The 23531-nt window shown below is 41.0% G+C and overlaps 7 protein-coding genes across 7 annotated transcripts; 4 read left to right on the top strand and 3 right to left on the bottom strand.

The window, feature by feature from the left end:
- The first annotated feature begins 81 nt into the window (after nt 1-81).
- Nucleotides 82-2607, top strand: LOC132793120 (phosphatidylserine lipase ABHD16A). Its single transcript, XM_060802797.1, has 8 exons — nt 82-239; nt 302-358; nt 464-765; nt 834-988; nt 1047-1468; nt 1569-1750; nt 1819-2086; nt 2157-2607. Exons 1-8 carry the CDS (start codon nt 171-173, stop codon nt 2265-2267), a joined length of 1566 nt encoding a protein of 521 aa, XP_060658780.1. The 5' UTR covers nt 82-170; the 3' UTR covers nt 2268-2607.
- Nucleotides 2156-3467, bottom strand: LOC132793123 (zinc finger matrin-type protein 2). The gene is made up of 2 exons (XM_060802800.1): nt 3260-3467; nt 2156-3172 (listed from the first exon to the last, which is right to left on the bottom strand). The coding sequence occupies exons 1-2, from the start codon at nt 3360-3362 to the stop codon at nt 2679-2681; spliced, it is 597 nt and encodes a 198-aa protein (XP_060658783.1). The 5' UTR covers nt 3363-3467; the 3' UTR covers nt 2156-2678.
- A 462-nt stretch (nt 3468-3929) lies between these two features.
- On the top strand, nt 3930-4399 carry LOC132791592 (V-type proton ATPase subunit e 2). Its single transcript, XM_060800575.1, has one exon. It carries the CDS (start codon nt 4077-4079, stop codon nt 4335-4337), a length of 261 nt encoding a protein of 86 aa, XP_060656558.1. The 5' UTR covers nt 3930-4076; the 3' UTR covers nt 4338-4399.
- A 458-nt stretch (nt 4400-4857) lies between these two features.
- On the top strand, nt 4858-17336 carry LOC132791591 (mucin-2). The gene is made up of 6 exons (XM_060800574.1): nt 4858-4949; nt 11884-12018; nt 13088-13406; nt 13474-13711; nt 14066-14228; nt 14288-17336. Exons 2-6 carry the CDS (start codon nt 11932-11934, stop codon nt 17024-17026), a joined length of 3546 nt encoding a protein of 1181 aa, XP_060656557.1. The 5' UTR covers nt 4858-4949; nt 11884-11931; the 3' UTR covers nt 17027-17336.
- A 292-nt stretch (nt 17337-17628) lies between these two features.
- Nucleotides 17629-21338, top strand: LOC132790569 (choline transporter-like 1). Its single transcript, XM_060799137.1, has 8 exons — nt 17629-17875; nt 18465-18841; nt 18903-19048; nt 19106-19332; nt 19394-19694; nt 20012-20291; nt 20355-20517; nt 20573-21338. Exons 1-8 carry the CDS (start codon nt 17753-17755, stop codon nt 21020-21022), a joined length of 2067 nt encoding a protein of 688 aa, XP_060655120.1. The 5' UTR covers nt 17629-17752; the 3' UTR covers nt 21023-21338.
- Nucleotides 21236-22536, bottom strand: LOC132790570 (ribosome biogenesis protein BRX1 homolog). The gene is made up of 2 exons (XM_060799138.1): nt 22332-22536; nt 21236-22266 (listed from the first exon to the last, which is right to left on the bottom strand). The coding sequence occupies exons 1-2, from the start codon at nt 22444-22446 to the stop codon at nt 21323-21325; spliced, it is 1059 nt and encodes a 352-aa protein (XP_060655121.1). The 5' UTR covers nt 22447-22536; the 3' UTR covers nt 21236-21322.
- A 247-nt stretch (nt 22537-22783) lies between these two features.
- LOC132790694 (protein twisted gastrulation) lies at nt 22784-23428 on the bottom strand. The gene has a single exon (XM_060799331.1). It carries the CDS (start codon nt 23324-23326, stop codon nt 22853-22855), a length of 474 nt encoding a protein of 157 aa, XP_060655314.1. The 5' UTR covers nt 23327-23428; the 3' UTR covers nt 22784-22852.
- Nucleotides 23429-23531: the final 103 nt, after the last annotated feature.

The raw sequence follows: 23531 nt of genomic DNA, 5'->3' as shown, positions 1-23531 counted from the left end.
TACTCGACAGTCGATTTCATTTGTTTGGTTATCGATTCAGTGCGTTCATCTCTATGTTAAATGAAACTGGTTCATTTTTGGATTGGTTTGCGATCCCTAACTTTCACAACACAGTAAAAAAATAATCATAATATTTTCTCAGTGGCAGGTCGCAACAGAAACAATTGAAAATGAGTTTCTATAATTATATATTCGGACCAAAGTTGTACATGGAGTACAAAGGTGTACCCGAACCGCAGGTAAGTCTTTATAACCCTTAAAGCAAACGATAAAATCATAATTTTCATTTGTTCATTCGCAGCGAAAAATTTACGAACCCGGCGCAGTTGAAAAGTTCGGAGAGCAAATATTGTCCACGGTGGGTGTATGTGTGAATGTGCATGTGTATCAGAGTGTGTGTGTGTGTTGGATGATGCGCTCATAATTATTTATTTTGAAACTCTATTTGTGCCGTGTGTTGCAGCTGTCAGTAGTTTGGTCGCTCAGCTATTACACGTCACCGCTGATCTTCACATTCCTGTATAGACGCGGCTATTTTGTGTCCGACTCGATACCAACGCTGGCGAAATTCACAACTAGCGTGGGCTTAATCGTTGTCCTCTCACTGTTGATGCGCGGCGTTGGACGCCGTCAGTCCAAGGCATATACGAACATGGTGAATGCTCTTGCACAGGCAAAGGGAAACAAATCATCGGAGCCACTGCGTCGCTTTGACATCGACTTTTCAGCCTGGCCAATTGATTTCGATGTTAAAGCCTTGGCCGGGTAATTGAAGATAATTTCGCTTTAATTTGAGCGTTATTTTACAATGTTTTCCTCTCTCGTCTCTTCAGCGACCTCAAGAAGCCCACAAATACTGTGAGTCGACGTGAAGAGAAATTAAGTATTGCAACATTGCCCTGTGAGTTGATTGCTTATTTGGCCATCAATACCTTTGGTCTCTCCATGATTTATCCGGGTTCCGTCAAACTGTTGCAAAAATTCATGCGTATGTTGTATAGTAAAAATATTATTACTTTAAATCTCAACCAGAACTCATTTTGTAGGACCAATGTTGATCGCAGGACGAGCCAAACTCATTGAGGACGACAATGGTATTCGCTACAAAGTGAAAACGATTGATTCAAACGAAATCGATACACTGTTCATCGATAATCGTAACGATAACGTGGGCAATGGCAAAACACTCGTCATTTGCTCCGAGGGCAATGCTGGATTCTATGAGGTGGGCATCATGAGCACACCCATTGCCCTGAAATACTCGGTGCTGGGCTGGAATCATCCCGGCTTTGCTGGCAGCACGGGCAGCCCGCATCCCGAGCAGGATAAGAACGCTATCGATGCTGTTGTTCGATTTGCCATCAATCAACTGGGCTTTGCCGTTGAGGACATCATCTTGTATGGTTGGAGTATTGGCGGATTCAGTACCTTATGGGCGGCATCCATCTATCCAGAGGTCAAGGGTGTGGTAAGTAATGACTACTTTTCACAACATCTAAAAATGCCTAAAATGATCCTTAACTCATGTATTCAATCGTTGCATTTTTAACTGTGTATTTCCTTTATAGATTCTTGATGCCACATTCGATGATGTGCTCTATTTAGCGCAGCCGCGTATGCCGGCTAGTCTTGGTGGCATTGTTCGCGTTGCCATACGCAAGCATTGCAATCTGAATAATGCAGAATTGGCAATGAATTACAATGGACCCTTGCTGTTGATACGTCGCACCGAAGATGAGATAATTGCCGAGTAAGTCAACAAAATTTTCTATGATTGTCGTAAGAACATTGAAGAATACTCTTTTCTTTGCCACGCAGGGATAATCGCATTGATACAAATCGTGGCAATTATCTGACCATGTCGGTGCTCAAGTATCGCTATCCCAACTTGTTTACTGCTGCACAATTGTCGACGACCAAGGGATTGCTATCGAAGCCATTGGAATCGTTTAATTACACCGTCGCCGAGGAGAAACTCTGCATGTCGCGCCTTATTACTTATGCCTCCGATGAGGGTAAATCATTCCCCATGTTGATTGGTGCCGATTACAGCGAAGAAATGCGCAATCAAATGGCATTGTTTTTGGTCAGTTACTATTCATGGAAGGTTGTTTAGAAGTGTATAACCATTTATTTGTTTATCGTTTTTTTTACAGTTGCGCAAGCATTTACGTGATTACAACTCGACACATTGCACACAATTGCCCGGGGAGTTCTTCAACATTCCATGGGACATACCCATCGAGCATGGATTTGTATTCACTTAAGTTGGCATCCCCGCATTTATTGTTGGCAGTCACAAAAACAATTGATAGTAGTATTCTTAATCGGAGTGTGGATGGAGGGGGGCTTTTATGATATATAAGATTTTTAGTGAATTTCAATGATGTGTAAGTCCTTTTTGCATTTTGAGAACTGCTTATTTAAATTATAACCTTGGGCAATACGACAAAATAACACACAAAAAAAATTAACGAAATGGTGTAAATTGTCTTATATACATTTAACATATACAATGATGATGATTATAAAATAAATGTCGCAAACCAATCACAGTCACAGCGATTAGCCCCAGTATAAAAGGGTTCGTTGGTTGCAGAAAAAACAGTTCTATTTTTTGCTATTGCTATTTCTATTTTGTATTTTTTTACGATTACAACTAGCGAACAATGTAAGGCCTATGAGTTCTTCTTCGAGCCGCCAAAGCCAGAGAAACCCATAATGGCAGCCATGTCATCAGGCAGTCCATTGGCGAAGTCATTGCCACCGCTCCCATTCTCCTCGGCTTTGCGTTTGCGCTCTTTTCGCTTCTCTTTTCTGTGCTCCTTGTAGCGATCCTCCTCCTCCTTGGCCTCGCGCAATCTCTTATCCAGTTCGTAGTCTTTTTGCTTCTCCTCCATTTTCTTTTTGTTCTGTTGAAAGCGCTCCTTGACCTGATCAACGGTGCTGCGCTCCACTTTCATGGACATGCCCAGATTCCGTTGATGCTTCTTGCCATTGATGTGATCCAGAAAATTGATCGAATCCTTGACGACACAATCGCAAACATTGCAATAGTAGCCGCCAGATTGTGAGGTAGGTGTGTTTTTGTTGATCACAACACTTTTGCCCAATTTGCTATCGAGGTCAACCTTGTAGTCACGTCGTTTGAGATTCTCTCGCTGCACAGGCTCTGTCAAGAAGAGATCATCAACATTTGTATTACCTTTGTTTATCTAATATTCACAAAGGGGGAAGAAGCAGCAGCATCATTTGTTACCTTCTTCCTTGGGCGCCGTTTGATTGAGCAGGCGCTCCTGAGCCAACTTTTGATACTCGTTCTTGTCCCATTTTCTGCGGTGGTCATCGGGTCGCATCGTCATATTGATTTCAGTGAATTTATTGCTCTTATATGTATTCCAAAAAATGCAAAATAATTTCGTTTATTACTAATGCGATATATAAAATGTTGTAAAGTCCAATATCGATAGTCCCATAACACAGGGCTGCATCAACGTGCGTAGCGATTATTCGAGATATTGTCGATACACTTACGGTAATCGTATAATCGAATTAACCGTCAATTATATTTATGTATTTTTTTTATTGTTTACGACTTGAACCAACTATTAAAATACATAATATGGATTGGTTGATATATTTCTTTAATTGTTTCATATTTAAGTAATAGGTTTAATTGTCATATGTATAATTTGATGATTATAATGCAAGAATTTTAAAGATTTTCTTCGCTGTTTATTACATAAAATCAGACATTAATAGCTATACTATTATATACAACATATATAAAAATCATTATTATTTAAATTAAAAACAAAGAAGGGATATAATCGGTAGAAGTTCAGTTGCTCTACAACCTCTCTCAATCAAGTTATCACATGTATCGAGTACGAGTAACTCCCGTTAGAAGTATCGATAACGGTTGTCATCTTATTGATTTCTCACTTCAGCTGAAAATTCTTATTGGAAAGCACAACAATTTTATTTTTCAATTCAACAAAAACGATTATAAAAAAAATACAAGAAAAGTGAAAAGTTTGCTGTCGAATCACAAGTGCTCCAATTAAAAGTGAAATATGGGAGCAGCGTTCTTTCCAATTCTATTTTTCACAGCCCTTTGGGGAGCTGTGGGCATTGGAATGCCGATTATGACGCCAAACGGCCCGCATCAGAATTTAATACGTTGTATTCTGATGCTAACTGCGGCCTGTTGTTGGCTGTTCTGGCTCTGCTGCTATATGGCCCAGATGAATCCTTTGATTGGACCAAAAATTAAACGTGATGCCCTTGCTATGATTGCAAAGTCGTGGAGTGGTAATACGCTGCGAGATGCATAAATCTTTACTGTCTCCCATATATGCATAATTCAAGTTATCTATTATTGTAAAAAATCATGTTAAATAACAATAAAGGTATTAAATTTGTGTTGTACATTTCGTTTAACGAACTTATTTTGATTTCAGCGCGCTCGATCTTTGATTGAGCTGCCAACTTGCTTAAATTGCTTCTTATTAGTAAACGGAGGGAGGAAAGAGCGATTGTGTGAGTCTTCAATACAGCGCCTGTGCAACCTGCTACTCACTCTCTTAACTACATGCCGGCGCCATCTTCAATTCTCTCTTCCATAGCAAGCTGGCCATGAACTAGTGAGATGCCAAATTCCCATTGGATTCAGTGTTCTTTCAGCTGCGGGCGCGACAAGTTGACAAGTGAAAATGGTCGTGCTTATTTTGTAATTTGACCGCGATCACCGTTAATATTATTTGAAAACCAACAGATTTTGTGAGGTGGAAAAATAAATATATTTGTGATTGATGTGATTGATTGCATAGAATATACAGTATATATGAATTATTAGTAGATTTAACAGAGAGTTGCATCAAATGGAATCACACGCGCATACAGGATTTGGACTATAACAACAAATACACACACACACACACACTTTGGTAAGCCAACTGAATTATCGATAACACAAGCATGCATCATAACTCAATACATTCCTCGCCCCTGCTCTGAACTAAAGAGTCAGTGTTTCTCCCTAAGAAAATAAAGTAGTTAGTCGGCCCCCTTTAGCCATAAACTAGTTAGACATGCATTAAAACTAGAAAAAGTAGTCGCACTTAAAGTACAAAAGGTACAAAACTGGTTACATTACTTCTTCAGCTATTGCGGCCCAACAGCAAAAGAAAAAGAGCAATCAAAACGATAAAAATAAAAAAATAAAACGCAAGCAACACAATAATCGCGTACCAACGAGCTGGCAAAGCTCAAAATTATGGATGTTAAAATGAAAATGGCAATAAAAGTCAAGCAGACTGAAGACTAGAGATTGAAGACCGAAGACTGAGGCAAGCTAAGAGCGTAACAACACAACACTGCGGCCATAAAACGAGGGAAATTAGAAAATAAGACCCCACCCGACAAAAAAAAAAGGGCGGCAATGCGAAACGCTACAAAACACAAAAGAACAACACCGAAACATAAACTCAAAACACAAAGCACAAACGATCAAAACTATCAACTGCCCCCGGTGAGCAAGTTGAGGAGTAACAAAGCTTAATGCAGGTGAAAGAATGAATCAAAGAGTGAAGAACGTTCCATGGTCGCGTTTTTTTTTTCCTTTTATATGTATACATAGTATGTCGCTAACCGCACAATTACCACATTTATGAACTGGGCCAATTGACAGTGGATAGTGGACACATCGGGCACCGTTGAGTTGTACTCCATTATTATACATATACGTTTATGAAAGACGTTAGCAAAATATGTTAGTTAGTTGTCGATCAACGTAGGAGACCGACCGGAGGTGATAGTATCAGATGTTAGCTTGGACCGTTTAACGCCGCTTTGAACGGAAATTGATTCTGATTACAGCTCTACAACTTGAACTCGAACTCAAACTCAAACTCTAACTCGAACAGGAAGAGTTTGATGCGTGCGACCCAATAACAGCGATTTTACGCAAATTTCTTAACTGATTCATCAACGAACGAACGAAGAGAGAGAGTGAGGGGAGGATTGGTAATCGTATCGGTTACCAAATGTGAAAGTGCTGTGCGGGTTTTTAGATCTGCCGAAATGCCAACATGACTCACACACTTATGAACAGCACTGCAGCCAAGCTAAAAGTTGGCCTACAACTAAAAGTGTTTAATAGTGCGATACCCTGTAATTTTAGTGAAACATATTCTTGGCCATACGCTAGCATAAAAGCAGTGAGCGAAAGAGAGATTAGTTGGATTGTTTTGTAGCGATTAGTAAAAAAAAAGTTTATCTAATTTAAAAAGAAAACGTTATTCTACATTTTTAGAAGAGTTTTTTAATATTCGCCTTAAAGCAATAACTAAATGGTTTTAATGATATTATAATAACTAAAATGACAGTTTTAATTTTTATGATTTTAATGATAAATAATCAATTATTTAAGAAAAAATGTGAAAATGTTTCTGAAAAAGTTAAGAATTGCATAGTATAACATCTTAAAATTTGATTATTATTATTCAGTAATACCCCACTTCGTAGCATTATCAATTACAGGGTAGAGGCAGATAGTCTAGCATTAAGAAAATTGCCTAACTGACAAATCCATTGGACATGAGCACGCCCATATCGCTGCTCAAGTGTCAACAGTGTGGACAATTTTCATTTTCACTCGTAATTATATTTTCACTTGTCGAAAAAAAGCGATTTTCATTTTGGCGGAAGTAGATCAAAAGTGAAATAGAAATGCGGCGCGAAAAACTTACAAAATTTATGTAGATTTGTGAATTATGTACATTTTAATGAGTTGCGTTTATTATTATTTTTTTTTTTGTCGCTGGTACATTTCTTGTTTTTCGGTTTTTGGTTGATTTCGTTTCGTTTTGGGGCAAAAAAAAAAAAAAAAAAATGTGGCGAGTTAATGAAACACTTTCGCTCGTTAAGAGTTTTGGCCGCTTTTCAACTGATCCGACGACCGCCCACAAAGGGTTCTCATTCTCACACCCAAAGCGAGAGCGAGATCGCCGTTGATGTTGATGTCGAGACCCTCATCCTCGGATCTGTGATCGCAAATTGGCAAGCAATCAACATCATTATTATGAACGTGGCTGGCCCGAATTGCCAAGCATTGACAGCTCTTGGCTAAAAGCTATTGACTGTTTGTCTGTTGCCTCGTTCTTCAACTGCTGCCCGGTTTTGTGGTCATCTGTGCCGCACGATTCTCGGACAGACGCGGCAGACGCACACACACACACACACACACACAACATAAACGACAGAGAGTTGGTTGCCAATCAAGTTGGCTAAGTCGGGATTGAAGTCTCGGGCAACGAAAGAAATAGAACATAACGCTAAACTGCAGCTAAATTGCATTCAAATGATGCAAAATCGCATCTAATGGGCCGCTCTTTTGTTTCGCCAAAACAAGAAGAAGCCTAAGAAGAAGAAGAAGAACAGCGAGACAAAAGCAACCAAAGACGAAGAAGAAGACTGCAGAGAAAATCGACCTCAAATGCCGCGCTGCAGCTCAACTCAAGTTGAAGTTGAAGTTGAAGCTGATGTTGAAGTTCGTTGTTGCGGTAAAGCAAACCCAAAAAGGCAACAACAGAAGAAGAAAATGCATAGAAGAAAATGAAATGCATTCGCTCATTCAAGCTGACTGCGTGTCTTGCATTTTGAGCGTGGCACTAATTGCACTTGCGGGCATCTTTGGTTTGTTCTTTTCCCCGCTCTTCTTTCTCTCTCTCTTATCGTCAACGGAAAGAATCATCTGTACGCATACTAAGCAAACAGCCTGTGTTTGTATTTTGCATTTGTATTTGTTGCGTGTGTGTGTGAGTGTGGACACTTGAAAGATGATAGCAAATAGTTTCCTGTCAGTTAACGTTTGATGTAAATACTTTTACATCAAATGACTGTTTACCAATACTGTTAGTGCTCAGTGTAACGGTCGCAACAGCAGCAACAACAACGTCAACAACTTACACACGGGAATGACTCCACAATTTCATGGCTGCCAAGCTTACCAAATTCTATTCCCCACACTCACATTCACACACACATGCTTTTAGGCTGGGAACAAACAGCACTGTCTGCGCTGCCAGATTTGTATGCTTTTAATTACATATTAAGTCGACGGTTAAAGCGTAACGGTTTATCGCCCCTCTCCCCACCCCAACCAACCATCACTCCAACACTCTATGTAATAGTTGTTGGGCACACTCAACTATGTCGTCGGTCGTCCCTTGTGTCACACACTTATGAATGAAAATGCAGTTTTGTGCAAGCGTTGCCACTTCGTTTAGCAGCCAAGTGCAATCACTTTGCGCCAGCAAGCAAAGAATATACCAAATACAGGGTGGCAGTGGCAACGCTGGGTTGGCTGTTATGCTCCAGTAAGGGGAGGCCCGTTAGAATGATGATGAAACTGCCGAGTTGCGAGTTGCATGCGTTTTCTAGCTGTGCGCTCGTAAACACAATTATTAGTTACAATATATTATACAATTATTTTCATTCATGAGTGCCTCGCGGCCAACTGGGCAAAAATAATATTGCATAAATTTGCTTTAAAACAAAAATAAACAAGCAAATCATTGAATAATTTTTTTGTGACAGCTATCAATAATGTGGCGGTGAATGTTTTTTTTTCTTTGTTTTGTGCTTTTCTTCTTCTTCATATTTTTGGGCAAATCAAAAGACTTTCAAAATTGGAAATTTTGTCGTCTGGCTGCATTGTTTGGAATGATTCAATGTACGCTCTTCTAGAGATGCGCGAGATGCGCTCTAAAATCAACTTTCCATTTCACTGGTTGACGCTTCTTTTTTTTTGTATTTTGTGTGTGCGCATGTTTGTGTGTATGATTGTTGATAAACATTTCCAAATGATCAAAATGTTGTTCACATTTCACTTTCTTCACTATTATTATTGAAAGTGGATCTGCTTGATTATAATCTGGAAATGACATCGACGACGACAAACGACTTTTGGCTCCTGCTGCCCCGCCTCAGACTTCACCTCCACGAGGTGAAGGTGAATTAATATGGTCATCTATGGTAAACTTGTTTGTGCTTGCTTCCGTTAGAAATTCGGTTGAGCAAAATTCTCATCAATCATTCTTTAGCTTTGTTTTTTTTTGGCCATTTTATAGCCAACAATAATTTCACCCCGTTGAGGAGAAAATTGTCTAATGCGAGAAATTTAATCAGTTTATGTGTGGACAGAGACAGAGACGTCGCCACCAAAAAAAAAATTGTGACCGACTCTCAACGCGCGCGTTGTCTCGTCAAGTGTTGACTTTGTTTTTTAACCATTTTATTCACGCGGCTCAGACAGAGTTTGTGTGTGTGTGAGAGTGTATGAGTGTACTCGTAAGTCAATTTGTTCTTTCTCCAAACACAGACAACGGAGACTCGCACTCACATTGCGGCATATGGTCAAGTTTCCAGTTTTGGGGTCTGGGCTTGCGCCTCTTGCTATCTCCACCTCACTTTAACTCTCCACTTCACGTGTCTCCACTCTACACTCCACGCCGCTCAGCGCCTGCGCAACTGGGTCAACGTCAACCCATAGCAATGGCAATGGCTTGCCATCGTCTAACTGCCCGTCTGACTGTCTGTCCGTCCGTTTGAATAGCTGAGTGTTTGGGCACTCATACGTCGTATTTCGCATGCATAGACTCGCACTCGCAGTATTTGTGCTCGTAACACTAATTGTACTTCTATTTCATTCTATTTTCTTGCTCTGTCTGTCTTGTCTTATGCGATTATTATGCAAATTTCTTTGCCTCATGTGGAAAAATTGCCGTTTAGCTGTGTCCAAAAAAAAGAGGCTTACCCAACGGAATTCAGTTTAATTCTGCAATATTACCACCAAAACTGTACTACATGCTCAATTTCATAATAACATGCAATTGTAAATCACGACATTAGGTTGGGTTCTATTTTCTTCTTCGGTGTATAATAAAATATATAATATTAAAGTAGCTTTTTAAAATAAGTTATATATTTAAATCGAAAAATTTCTAACATAATAATTATTATGAATATATATTGAAGTAGCCCTTTAAAATATGTTAATTATATTATAATAATAAAGACTAATTAATTAATTACTGTAAATATATATTGAAGTAGCTCTTTAAATATATTAGACACAAAATATTTTGAACACGATAATAAACACTAATTAAATAATTACTGTAAATTCGAGATAAAATTTAAAGATGAGTTGAGCTCTTATAATATTGAAAGATTTCAACTTAAGATATCCCATATTAAATTTCATGCATAACCAGCCAAAGTAATAGAGCTTATCTCTACTAAAACTGTTAAATTCAGCCTATAACTGTGCACAACTTGTACGCAATTCATTAACAAAAGCTTGCGGCATTGCTGTAGACAAAAACAAATGGCTATATGTTACTTAGGGCCATCCAATTAGTTTCACCAGAAGATTTCAAACCCGACTGCTTCGAGATGCGAGCTGTGAGCTTTAGACATGATCATCATTATCATCACCGCATTCCAAAAAGGCAGAAGAACTTTTACTTTTGACAGCTGAGAGACGCGCTCAAAACTCGTAAAAAATAAAAATACCATCTATATCTGTATGTGAAGTTGTTGCGGTTATTGTTGTTGTTGGCATCCCAGGTCCATCCATCGCAAAGACTATTTTTACCTTTAACACACAGGTTTCTCTCTTTGCTTTGTGCTTTGATTATACATAGTGGCATTATAAATACAACGTATGTGTTCGGGCACGAACACGACCACGACCAAGACCAAAAGCAAGACCATGAAGATGATGGCACGAGCAATAACCCTGCCCAGCCAACCAGCCCAGGCATCTTCTTATTCCATCCAGAGTCAAAGCCATCGCTTTGGTTTCGGCGTGGAACTGGTTTCTTGTAGCTTTTAGCTGATTTCTGATCTTCAGGCATGTACTTGGTACTAGTGAGTTCCACTGTGTAATACCCGACATCCCAAGGGACAAGGGTATTATAACAGAGTGACAAGTGACAAATCAAATGGATGTCTGTCTGTCTGTCTGTCTGTGTAGACAACTACATCTATAAGTAAGAAGTAGAGAAACAAGAAATAATAAATATAGTTCTTATATTTGAGGAGTAGTCTTTAATATTTTAAATGCAGATCAAGATTGCTTTAAAAATTGAAAACGCCCCACCAATTGAGGATAATATATATATCGATTAGAATTAAACTTAAAGGAATATCTAACATTACCCAATAATTAAGTAAAGCACAATAGAAGTTTCAAGCAACTAATATCGGGTATCTCAAAGTCGTATATATTTGAGTTACTTACTTTTCCTCTTTTAGTTGTTTTTGTTGTGGGCTGCTGGTTCTCTCCGCGGCTTGTTTGTCTTTCCCAAGCCTGAAGACCTACCTCCCTCTGTACTTCACTCAGACTCACACACTCACAATTTGTACTCATACTCAAGATTATGTTTGTCCAGTGAGCGTATCAAAGTGTCGGAGTTCTCTAATTAGACTGGGCTTATTTTTGTTTTGTTGTTTTGAGAAAAGCCAAGCTTTCGCTTTCGCACTTGTGTGTTCCACATATATCAATTAAGAAATGTATTATATCAATTGGGAGACTCTTTGTGAAATGTGTCTCTCCATCAAGCCACCTTTTGTGGATGCTTTTCGCTGGTATGCAAAGCTAAACCGGTTGAGGAACGTTTTCCTCGGCTCAACTTGGTTCTTCAGCGGACACATTTCATTTTTTTTTCTTTGGACTTGGCAAAAAGTGAGAATTTTCATTTGACTGTGAAAACAGGATTAGCTGGTTTTTTGAATGCCGGAAACAATTTCAACATGGAAAGTGAAGCACCCAACTAACAATAATAATACTTGTTTACTTCCATCTATTTGCAGCATAAAAACCAAGACCCTAAAGCCAAGAAGACCCACAATAAAGGCAATATGGATACCGTTTATGGCACCAAAAAGTACTTCCAGAGTTTGTCCGGAGTCAGTGATATCTATCGAACGCAGACATGTCGACAAATGGTAACTTCCTCCATCTATCCATCTATCAGACAATAGAAATCTTTCATAGAAGAACTGTTATACAATTCGTCGAAATACAATGGCATAAAAAGTTAGAAGCTCATTTACATGACAACTGCTAAAAGTAGGTTAAAAGTCGAGGGTTCTTTTTTGTTGTTTCGTTGTTTAGGAAGACATTACGTAAAGCCTACAAACAAATCTTTTTCGGGGTTTCATCAAGAATTCAACTGCATGTTTGCTTAGATTGTAACAAGATTTCACTGCGAGATGTTTGTTTGCATTCCTCCCGACCAAGCTACTATAGTTATTAACTCAAGAACCAAGCGAACGCTCAAGCTAAAGGTGAATGACTTTCTCTACAGAGCACACAGAATGCGAAGAGCAAAGAGAGAACACACAAGAATTTGGTTGGAGGCAACAACAGCTGTTGCGACAACAGGTTGTCGCTTAAGAGAAAGAGAGAGAGACGGAGAGGAATACAAGAAGAGGTAGAGAGAGAGAGAGAGATTGAGCTGGCAATTGGCCTAGAGCTAATGACTGCTAAAAGGGCAAACCCAAAAAGTGAGTGCCCCCAACTGGCAAATGTGTTCCCAGGTAGTGCAATGACTAACTGACTGACTGTCTGGCTAATTAAATGCCAATTCTGCGTCTGCTGATTGCGCATTAATTAGCAAACGCATGACTTGAGTTCTAAGCGCTAATTTATACTTAGATAAGAACACAACAAGATTTGAAGTTCTCTCACGGACCCAGGTCAAACCGTTAGCATCCTATTTTACCGGTAAACAACACATTGGAAAGTGTTTAGAAAGCTTTCGCCAAATTGTTTGATCAAAAAGTGACGAATTAGAGGGGTAATTGGACTTCTCATCAACATCAAGAACACAGATATCTCAAGAGATAGTAAATTGGGGCACAATATTATTATTGGTATAGATAATTTGAGTATGTTGTCATTTGAGCTCACGGCTTTATTCATTTCCAACTAATTAGTTTCAAAGACACACTAACACACTCTTCCACTAACACACTTTTCTGACCAATCGATATGTTTGCTTAATTGCCGTAGAACACCTCCGAATACAATTATCAGAACACGCTGGGCCGACGCTCCCAGCTAGGCGCCTATTATCACATGAATAAGCAGCCATCGTATACGAATGATCACAGCATCAACAGTCAGTACGGCTATAATACCTGGGGCATCTGGCGGGATGGTCGCAACATTGCTCCGTCCACTTTTTCAACGAAGACCCATGCCCATTATCCAAAGAATCGTTCCTTCTCCATCATATTGACCACGGCGGCGTTTATAGTGCTGCTCGCTGTCATCTCCATAGCTGGATTGGCGTTCTACTTTAGTTCGATTAAGGCCACGCTCGAGGATCGTAAGTAATTAGTCGACTCAGTAAGTTGCTCTCAATGACAGTTCGGTCTTTTTTTTTACACTTGCAGCTGTACTGGGCTTCGAGGGCTCCTTCCGCATTGCCAAGGGTGATCTCTATTCCACCGGACTAAAGTACAATCATACGACGACCTACAAACAAAAGATTGACTTTTACAAGCGCTTCGTGGAGCGCTCGCTTACTGATAACGGACTGCAACCATTGCGCACCGATGTCTGGGGCTTTGGTGAGGGTCCATTGATCAAGGTCTCATTCCGCGTGTTCCTCGATGTGCGCAAGCTGCCACAGTAAGTTACTTTTTGATCACTAGTGGAATTCCTGTTTTTGTTGTTGCTCTTGGAATTCCTTTTTCCTTTTTGTCGCCTGCGAATTCTTGTAAAACTTATTTTTCTATTTGCTACTACTATTGTAACTCCTGCTTCAAATCCTAATCTTGATATTCCTTGTCTAATATTCCTATAGTAATTCCTGTTTTTATTACCTTTATAATTCCACTCACAGTACCCACAGTAATTCCTGATTTCATACCTTCGTCAGGGAGTTTTCCGTAATAATTCCTATTGCCTCTTCTGTTATCATTCCTTCGTTACAGAATTCCTGTAGTAATTCCTTTTATAATTCCTGTTGTCTTTGACTTACAGAAACATACTCAGCGTGGAGGAGTACATCAAGGAGTCGTTGTTCCTGGAAACATCCGCCAGCAAGTCGCTCTATCGTTCGATACGTTTAGACGCCGACTCAGTGGAGATCAAACGCATACTGGACGAACAGGTGGTGCGCTCAGCAGGCATCCTTAAGGAAGCTGTAAGTATAGGAATGTACTTTTTCCCTACATTTAACTAATTCCTCTTATTTGCCTGCAGCAAACCGTGCCCACCAGCCAGACTCAACTGGAGAAGCGCTTGATGAAGAAGGGTGCTGGAGCAGGAGCGGGAGCTCCGTTGCAAACCAAACCCAGTGGGCTGAGCACACCGAAGCCACGTCCAGCTGTGCGTCCGCACTCGCCAGATGATGAGCCCGATATTGATGTGGAAAATGCACCCGTTATTCAGGGCTCCTTCGAGGGTTCCTTTGAGATAACCAAAACGGATGCGGACATTGCACGCAAGAAGGCGTCGCCCACACGTTCCTATCAGAGCACCAGTCTGCCACCGAAGACCATCTCTGTAACGCCTTATTCGTTGCGTGTGAAACCCAAGAAGCCGGGCATTGAGAAGTTGACGACAGTGACGATTCGGGAGAACTCACCGACGACAACAACGAGTAAGGCGACCACCCGAAAGCACATCAAAACCACAACACCAGCGACGACTAAAGCTACAACTAGGAGCACAACAACAACAACCACGACGACGACAACAACAACAACTACAACTACTCCCAAGCCCAGCACCACGAAGACTACAACCACGACGGCAGCGCCTCCAGTCTCCAGGACCACACCGAGCACAACAACAACGCCAGCCACAACTCCTAGCACAACAACAAGTACCACCAATCCAACAACAACTACAACAACAGTCACACCAACGATAAGCAGCTCAACTGCTACGTTGCCAAAGCTGGATGCAAGTCTCTTCACCACCTTCCCAATACTCGACACGCAACCCTGGCGTCCCATCCATCGTGAGGTGCCCGAGTTGCTGCCCGGTCCGCCACCCGCTTTTCCCACCAAGACCTTGCCGGGCCTGGGTGCTCCACCATCGATGCCAACCACAACCATGCAGACTGTCAATCATCTGCCACAACGTCGTATAGATGAGCTGGAGCTGCCTTTTATTGGGGATAATCCTACGCCACCCTCAGCTGCTATGCCTGCTCTGAATGTGGATCCGTTTGGCGCGCTGCCCGGCTTTATGGGTGGATCGTTGCGTAAGCCGGATGGCAAGTTGGATAATCCCAGTCAGCAGGAGCAGGACATGCTCTTCTATCACAACTTTGGCAGTCCTGTCTTTCTACCGGGCACCGAGAATATTGAACGCTTGGGCGGCGCTCTTGTGGAGCCGCATCCGTTGCCCGTGCCGCTGATCGATGATGTGATTGTGCCACCTTTTAGGCCCATTAATCCCACCATGGATGGACTGCATAAGCTGCAGTTTAACATCGATGGAAGCAACGAAAGATTTGAGCATTTGGGAGGTGGAGTCATTGCCAAGAAGCAGGAGAACGCCACACAGCACGAAGTCCAATCGAAGAACAAGCCACTGGAAACCACGACACCCAAGTTCAGTTCAACTTCAACAACTACCGTTGCGGTCACTGGTTCCACAACGCCTCTGAAGATTGAGATAGGAAACATGCCTAATAAACCTACAGAAAACTCCGTGCTCGCCGATACTATTGGAGAGTTCTTCATGGAACTGCTGAATCTACCGAAGGAGGACAACGCCACCATCAGCACAACAAGCACAGTGGAGCCCGAGCCTATTGAATCCCGCATAGAGCCAGACGAGATCGCTGACGATGAAGTGGAGTCGCAGCTGCCCACAACAAAAGCTAAGCCAAACTTTATGAACCTCAAGGAAATCATACTGCAAAGGAACACGCCAACACCGGCTCCCGAATCCACTACAACGACAAGCACAACTACAACTACAACTACTAAACCAACCACAACCACAACTACGACAACGACAACAATACCAATTCCGACGACTAAGAAAAACCGCGTGCGTCCAACCGCGCCCACAATGCTCGATGACTCTAATCTGTTTCCCTCGCATTCCAAGTGGGAATTCGTCAACAGCTCCGCGCCCCTCAATTTTGGTTCCAACGGCAACATGAGGAAGGTTTTCAACAAGACGTTGCAAGCTTGGGTCTCCGAGGATGTGGAGAAGACGGAAAACTTGACGTTGCACGACATCAAGACCCGAATTAACAATGCCAGCAATATACAGGACATATCTCTGATCTTTGACACGCTCGCCTCCAAATTGGGCATCACTCCCAGTGCTTCCACCAAGTTTCCGCCCTTCTCCCACAATAAACTAAAACATAGCCAGCGCAATGAGACCAAGGTGAAGCTCAGCTCGAGCTCTTCCACCACCACTGAGCTGCCCGAATTAATACCGGAATCGAGCGTGAAGAACTTTATCGAACTCCCACTGCAGCAGCGTGAACCTTTCATCAAGCCCATGTCTAGTTTTATGGATGATGGATCGTCTGAAGTGCTTGGCGCTGCGATTCCAGTTGTGGGCGAGGCAGAGGTTGAGGTCATTGATCCATTAAAGTATGAGGAACTACTGAAAACATCACAGTTTGCCGAACCCATCACATCCACATCAACAGAGCCAAGTCCTCATCGCTTAGTCACCCTACTCCCGGTTCGCTCCAACTCGGGCATTCGGACGTACAAGCCCATCTCTGAAGATCTTGAATTTGAATCGCAACGCAGTCAAAGTGACAGCGATATCGTGTCCGTTTCCAGCAATCCTCAAGTCCAGATACCTGCTCAGGTGCAGAACCAATCGCAGTCACAGTCTCAAACCCAATCGAGCAGTAGCATACGTCGCAAGAGCAACATAAATCAAAGCCGTAAATTTGCTCAGCCGCCTGCGGAGGCGATTGTCAAAGGTGGAATCAAAGTCACCGTAAAGAAGTGAATCCCATTTATTCCGTAATTTGCTTTAAAGTGAGATTAAGTAAGCAATTAATACATACTGTGCTGACATGGAGTGCGTATTTATAAGAAATTTCAAATAAGTAGAAAATTTAAGATCACAATTATTTGTAGGCATACAAAAATTGGCACATGCACAATCTTGTTCGAAAATTGTTCATTCTTTGAACAATTTTGGAATGACAATTTCTGTGTGTACCGACGTAAGTGATTACGACTTTTTATTTATTGTATATGAGAAATTTGAAGCTAATTAGTTTTCCACACAATAAAATTCCTTCAGCTTCACATTTTGTAAATTAAGTTCGTACCATTTCATTACCATTTTGCATTCGTAAGCTAAAATTAGTCAAGAAGTAATTTATTACGTAATAAGATCTATGTTTTAATAATAAAACGAAAACAATAAAAAATACTTTGTGAAGAATTCTGGAACAAATTCAAATTATTGGCGCGTAACGGTCGCATGTGCAATGCACCGCGCCTAAATTGTTATCGATATATTGAAATGCAACGCCAGGTGAGAAAATATCGAAACGAACAATACTTGCGCCAACCCTAACCGTTTTTGTGTTTGGTGGCCGCTTCACCGTCCCTGTCAGACATTCGCGGTTTGGTTGTGAAACGAAATAATTAAAACAAAAAAATAAAACGCTCAATATAGAAAACAAATTATAATAATTAATTTACATAAGTGAAAGGTGTTGCAATGGGGTGTGCGGAGAGCAAGGACGGTGAAGGCGAAGCCCAAAACAATAGGAATAGACCAAAATACCGCTCCTGTACCGACGTATTTTGGCTTGTACTTTACATATTGTTTTGGCTATTTCTGGTAAATATGCTAAATAAAACATAGTGTGTGTGTGAGTGTATGTGTAATAGCAAAAAATAAAGCCCGCATTCCTGCATGCAGTAGTAATGCAATGCATTTATATATAAAACCACATGTACATATATAAGTCAAGTGAAAGCTGCAAAGATTAATCAGACTTCTCTTTTGTGCGGTCGTAGTGCAAAGGGAGAGAGGAGAAGTTGTTGCCTTGAACTGAACACACAACTGTAACAACAGTGTGTGTGTCGTCATCGCTATCATATGAGTGGACTTATTGCTAATTCGTCTAATGAAATGTTAGCCACAATATAATGGCTTTGGCAGCGCATGAAACATGAATCTATTAAAAATTCCTTTAGCAAAAAGTAAATTAAATATGTTTGGACACGCTATTCCCATGTCATGATACCGCATTTGTTTGCTATGCACAATTCAGACTGTATCTAGTCATGCTAAAATTCGTGGGCGTTGGCACTTAAACAGTAGCATATTCACATGCATATATCATATATACCTTGAAGTAATACGCGATTAGATCATATTTGTTTTGATTTTCATTTTCACACTCTCTCTCGGTCTCTTTTTTCAGATTGTGATTGCGATCTTCTCCTTCGTTTTTGGCAATCCATTGCGTCTGATTAATGGCTATGACTCCTTTGGCAATACCTGTGGCGTTAAGCACAATGAACGCTTTCAGAATTTCCCGCTATCCGGGCGCAATACACTTGACACACCAGAACTGTTCTACTTTAGTGTCAAGGAGCTCAAACAATCGCTTAAGATTTGCGTTAAAACCTGTCCGAAACGCACACTGAATGAACCCAGCGAGCTGTTCAGTTATTTTACTGAAACTGGCACACAACTCTGCAAATATGACTATAATATGGCGCAAGTGGAAAGGCTGAGCAAGGGCGACAAGACGTTCAACATTCTCGGCCCGTGTCCCACGCTTCCAGTGCTCGAAAGGTAAACATTGCTCTGTTATTCTTCAAGGATTTATTAATGGATTCAATATATCTTTCTTTAGTTCGCCGGTGCTGCATCGTTGCGTGCCCAAAACGGCTGCTGATGAGGTGGTCAATGTGCTCAACAGCTGGGATGTTGCTCAACAGTTTCTCTCCGATATTTACTCCACCTGGCACCTTATAGCCGCAGTCTGCGGTATTTCCCTGCGTATGTCTTGAAACCTTATGTCAATAATGGCAGAGTTAACGCAAATCTTTTTTATAGTCATTTCCATTGTATTGGTTATCACGATGCATTGGCTTTCCCGCCTCGTCTCCTGGATAATTTGTGTGCTCGTCATCATTGCCAGCGTTGGCTTGGCTGGTGCATTGTGGTATGCTTACTACAGCATACGCAACAAGTCGCCAAATGTTCAATACTCTCAACTGGAGGAGTTCTTGCGCAATCGAGATGCTGTCTTTGCCTTGGCTGTTATAGCCACTATAACTATGGTATGAAAAAGAGACACAAAATGCTTATTCAGTTCAATAATTAACTATTCTGTATTTGCAGATCATCCTGTTGGTCATCATATATTTTCTGAAAAATAAATTGTCCGGCTTGTCGGCACTTTTTGAGGAGGCGGGCGTCTGCATGATGAATCTGCCTGGACTGTTAATAGCTCCACTCTTGGCATTTATAGTGCTAATTGCATTTTTAAGCTTTTGGGTAATGGTGGTCATCTGCCTTGTAACAGCCACCACTCCGGATGAGAGTCCGCTTGCACCTTTCCACGGCAATGCCGGATTTCAACAGCTGCCCGCCACTGCTGGGCAATTCCTCAACCAAACAGCAGCAGCAAATGATCAAAGAAGTAAGTTAACAAACGCAAAAGTATTTCCGAAGTTACTTGAGTAGTTGGAGTATTAGATAGTAGCAATACTTTTATTGTAATAATGCTAATTTGATATTTTTATTTTGTTGAAAACCAAAAAAAAACCATTGGTCAAATGGCTACGTAAGTGATATATATGACATCATTTAAATTGTGTTTTTTAAGCTCTAGCTCTTCTTATGTATATACACCAATTGATCTGAATGTTTGTTGCCTCTCTTATATTGTATATAGCAGAATCTTTTCACACAATACTTGAAACCTTTACTAATCCGCATCTCTCTCTCTTTTAATAGCTATTCCTCGTATAGAGTATGCGGAAGCCGGTGCTTTGCGTAGCATGTTCTGGGTCTATGTTGTGGGTCTCATTTGGACTGTGGAGTTTATATTTGCCTGCCAACAGTTTGCTTTGGCCGCTGCTGTGGCCTTTTGGTATTTTGGCAAGCCAACAACGACACCAACTTGGTATGCCATTGGCAAGCTGATTAAGTATCATTTGGGCACCGTTGCCAAGGGTTCTTTTGTGATTACCATTTTCAAAATTCCCCGCCTCATCTTGACGTATCTCTATGCCAAGTAAGTGTCGAACACATTATTTATTACTCTAATATTCACTAAAATACTTGTTTTCATTTGCAGATTGAAGAAGGGCGAGGATAAGGGCTCTGAATGCGCTGCCTGCTGTTTGAAGTGCTGCATTTGCGGCTTTTGGCTGCTTGAGAAGTTTATACGATTCCTTAATCATAATGCCTACACTGTGGTTGCCATTGAATCCATCAACTTTTGCCCAGCCGCAGGCATCGTAAGTCTTAAACTATAAAGTAATTATTATTCTTTAAAACGTTTCAACATTTCAGGCTTGGAATGCCATGGCCACCAATGCTTTGCAAGTGGCAACAATCAACAGCATTGGTGACTTTATTCTCTTCTTGGGCAAGGTTGTTGTGGCCGCACTTTCCGGCTTGATTGGCATCGTTATGCTGAAGGATAAGCCAGGCCTTAACTTCTATATGGCGCCCGTCATATTGATTATCATCTTCTCGTTCTTTATTGCTCACATTGTGCTGTCGCTCTTTGAGATGGTCGTCGATACACTCTTCCTGTGTGTCTGCGAGGATAAGACGATTAATGGACGCGCCGGTCGCTGGGCGCAGAGCAATCTGGCCAAGCTAGTTGGCGAGGAACCGCTGCAGCCGGGCGAAGAGCCACCAATTCAGGTGGTCGAAATGATGCCCATTAACAAGCAGCCATTCAGCATTACACGACTGCCACCCACAGATGCCGAAGTGTATCCTATGGCCGAGTAAATTCTTTAAGAAGTTCTCCCTTATAATATTCCAGAAACAAGACGAAACTCATAACGAACGCACATCTTACAATGGATGTCAGGTGAAGGACCCTCCGTGTAAAGAAACAAAACAAACTCAACTCAACGTACAAAATGCAATGAAAAGAAATAATAAATAAGAATCTAATGTTTGCTAATATCAAGATATATATATACTACTGAAACAGAGGCAAATGCACAAGAAGTTGTAACTGTATTTATTAAATGTATCCATTTTTTATATATATGTATTTATGTATATTTATTCGTAATAAAACATTTAAACCTTTTTCTCACGTTTCACCTTGGCCTTCCTTTGCTCAATCACCTTCTGCACGGCCTTCATCTGTTTGTCCTTAATCTTTTGTGTCAATGCCGCCTTCGGTGTTTTAGTTTGCTGTGCCTTCTTTTTGGCCTTCAGTGCTAACAGTTTGGCTGTCTCAATGGGGTCCTCGTCGTCGAAGATCTCTTCATTGTCCAGACCCTCATAAGCATTCATGGGACGCGTTGCTTCGTGTTGCACCTTTTGCTCAACACGATTAACATATTTGTCCTTGGCAGCCTTCTTCAACAATTGTCGCTGCTTCGATGGACTCACGTAGTCGGGATTCTCCCAAATGGTTTTGCCCGTAAATGAGCCATCAAAAATCTTTACAGGATTCATGACATAGCGGGGTCCCACCTCGGAGAGACCACCATCTTCGGAAAGGATTTGGAAATTACGGAACCAGATACGATTATCCAGGTAGGTGAATGTGTACACATGATCAATAAACGGCTGGCTCTTGGGATGATGGTTAGGCACCGAAAATGTCTGCACCAACAACTCTTTGAGCAGTTTCAGATGTGGCAACTCGTCAAACTTAGCATCAAACGATAGGAACGGACGCGAACCCTTCAAGCAATTGCCGGTCAATTTCAGCTCAGCCATTGTGTGAATATTCTCAATGAGAAATTTTGCCGATGGTCCGGTAGCACCCGCAGTATTCGCCACCCACATGTACAAATCTCTTTTACGGCGTCCCTCAAACAACATGGCCTTGTTGCAGTGCTTCATCTCAGACATTTCATTGATGACCGACAACGTTTTGGCACGCTCCATTTTGGATTCGGCACGATGATGCGGCATCAATGTTTTGATATCACGCATTAAATGTCTGTCTCGGTGGCTGATACCACGTGCGGCAAACACCAATACACGCTGCTTGTTGATCCATTTCTCCTGCAGAGGTTGAGAAATGTTGAGGATTTATTAATTTCCTTAGCAATAGATAGATGCTTCATACCTTTTTTTGGAATCACTTCATCAGATGGTCGTTGTGATGGAAGTGGTGGATTTTCATCCAGCGGCACAATCTCCAACTGCTCGACCTTCTTTCCTTTCTTTTGGAATTTACGGCCCATTTGTTATTTTTATTTTTTTAATTTTAAACTTGTTTAAAAAATGCACCAATCCCAAAACAACGTGGAGTTGAAATTAGTGATGTGCAATTAGCGATAAATTTGACTATCGAAAAGGATTAATCGGTTTTGTAGAACCAACAGGTGACAATATCGGGATTTGTACATTTTGGTATGTCTACAATTGGCGTTAAATCATTTTCGGAAATTGGTTTTGTGGTCACATTCCGGCGCAGATGATCAGGAAAATAATTTAATTTTAGGAAATAAAGCAAAAATATAAATTGATCTTAAAAATAAAATTTATTTATCAATCAGTTACAATATTATTTGGAAGCAAAACTATTTCTGAGCATCGATAAAACGTTTCATAAATTTGTTATCAGTACATTTGTACAGTTGATTGTTGTTATTCATGTTCGTCTTCGTCTGAATCGTCATCACATCCTGGTTCGGGGCATTGACTGCATCGACTCTCATTTATTCCATAGCTTGCACAGTAACCACCAACACATTCACAACAGCCGTCATGAAACCACCTGTAGCTCGTTGCTCCCGTCTTGTAACAAGTTTGCCTGCATTTATTCCAGGACGTACATTCCTTGAGATATACGACTGTACAATTCCGAGGTATATTATCAGCGTGTTTGACATTGTTTGGAAAGGAAAACACTTGCCAGTTGTCGTCGTTTGGCGATGTTGTAAGAGCCTCAAATAATACAGTAACGCCTTCAAAGTCCTCAACATGCGACTTCTTCGACATTTTCTTCATATCGCCAAGGACGTTGTGGTAATATGACATTGTTATGAAAATAATTGCGACTCTTTGAAATGTTGACATTTGGAAGAACCTATTGTAACTAAAGCAGGCTAGATCAGGCATTAGTGTTTTATTAGCAACTGTTGCCTTTTCGCACAGGTAGTAGGATAAATTGGCGCGAACGTTGTAGAGTATGACAGATAGAGCATCAGAGCGTTTACCTGACTTTGAGATAAACAAACCTGTAAGCGGTCAGTGTTGGTAAATATCCCAGCCCGTATTACAAACAAATATTGTGAACGGAATCAAGAGGGGCTTTTTTGAGGTA

This window comes from Drosophila nasuta, chromosome 3, assembly GCF_023558535.2.
Source record: "Drosophila nasuta strain 15112-1781.00 chromosome 3, ASM2355853v1, whole genome shotgun sequence".
In the NCBI taxonomy this organism is placed as follows: domain Eukaryota; kingdom Metazoa; phylum Arthropoda; class Insecta; order Diptera; family Drosophilidae; genus Drosophila; species Drosophila nasuta.
Note: the sequence above shows the minus strand (reverse complement) of the source record. Positions and strands in the feature narration are given on the sequence as shown.

What these genes read in the sequence shown, in the direction of transcription:
- LOC132793120 (XM_060802797.1), top strand. Translation starts at nt 171, where the DNA reads ATGAGTTTCTATAATTATATATTCGGACCAAAGTTGTACATGGAGTAC. An exon ending in ATCCAGAGGTCAAGGGTGTG is followed by an intron (nt 1,469 to 1,568) that starts GTAAGTAATGAC and finishes TTTCCTTTATAG; the next exon opens with ATTCTTGATGCCACATTCGA. An exon ending in GAAGATGAGATAATTGCCGA is followed by an intron (nt 1,751 to 1,818) that starts GTAAGTCAACAA and finishes TTTGCCACGCAG; the next exon opens with GGATAATCGCATTGATACAA.
- LOC132793123 (XM_060802800.1), bottom strand. Translation starts at nt 3,362, where the DNA reads ATGACGATGCGACCCGATGACCACCGCAGAAAATGGGACAAGAACGAG. An exon ending in AACGGCGCCCAAGGAAGAAG is followed by an intron (nt 3,173 to 3,259) that starts GTAACAAATGAT and finishes TCTTCTTGACAG; the next exon opens with AGCCTGTGCAGCGAGAGAAT.
- LOC132791592 (XM_060800575.1), top strand. Translation starts at nt 4,077, where the DNA reads ATGGGAGCAGCGTTCTTTCCAATTCTATTTTTCACAGCCCTTTGGGGA.
- LOC132791591 (XM_060800574.1), top strand. Translation starts at nt 11,932, where the DNA reads ATGGATACCGTTTATGGCACCAAAAAGTACTTCCAGAGTTTGTCCGGA. An exon ending in CGCAGACATGTCGACAAATG is followed by an intron (nt 12,019 to 13,087) that starts GTAACTTCCTCC and finishes TAATTGCCGTAG; the next exon opens with AACACCTCCGAATACAATTA. An exon ending in TAAGGCCACGCTCGAGGATC is followed by an intron (nt 13,407 to 13,473) that starts GTAAGTAATTAG and finishes TTACACTTGCAG; the next exon opens with CTGTACTGGGCTTCGAGGGC.
- LOC132790569 (XM_060799137.1), top strand. Translation starts at nt 17,753, where the DNA reads ATGGGGTGTGCGGAGAGCAAGGACGGTGAAGGCGAAGCCCAAAACAAT. An exon ending in AGTCTGCGGTATTTCCCTGC is followed by an intron (nt 19,049 to 19,105) that starts GTATGTCTTGAA and finishes TCTTTTTTATAG; the next exon opens with TCATTTCCATTGTATTGGTT. An exon ending in AGCAGCAAATGATCAAAGAA is followed by an intron (nt 19,695 to 20,011) that starts GTAAGTTAACAA and finishes CTCTTTTAATAG; the next exon opens with CTATTCCTCGTATAGAGTAT.
- LOC132790570 (XM_060799138.1), bottom strand. Translation starts at nt 22,446, where the DNA reads ATGGGCCGTAAATTCCAAAAGAAAGGAAAGAAGGTCGAGCAGTTGGAG. An exon ending in TGATGAAGTGATTCCAAAAA is followed by an intron (nt 22,267 to 22,331) that starts AAGGTATGAAGC and finishes CTCAACCTCTGC; the next exon opens with AGGAGAAATGGATCAACAAG.
- LOC132790694 (XM_060799331.1), bottom strand. Translation starts at nt 23,326, where the DNA reads ATGCCTGATCTAGCCTGCTTTAGTTACAATAGGTTCTTCCAAATGTCA.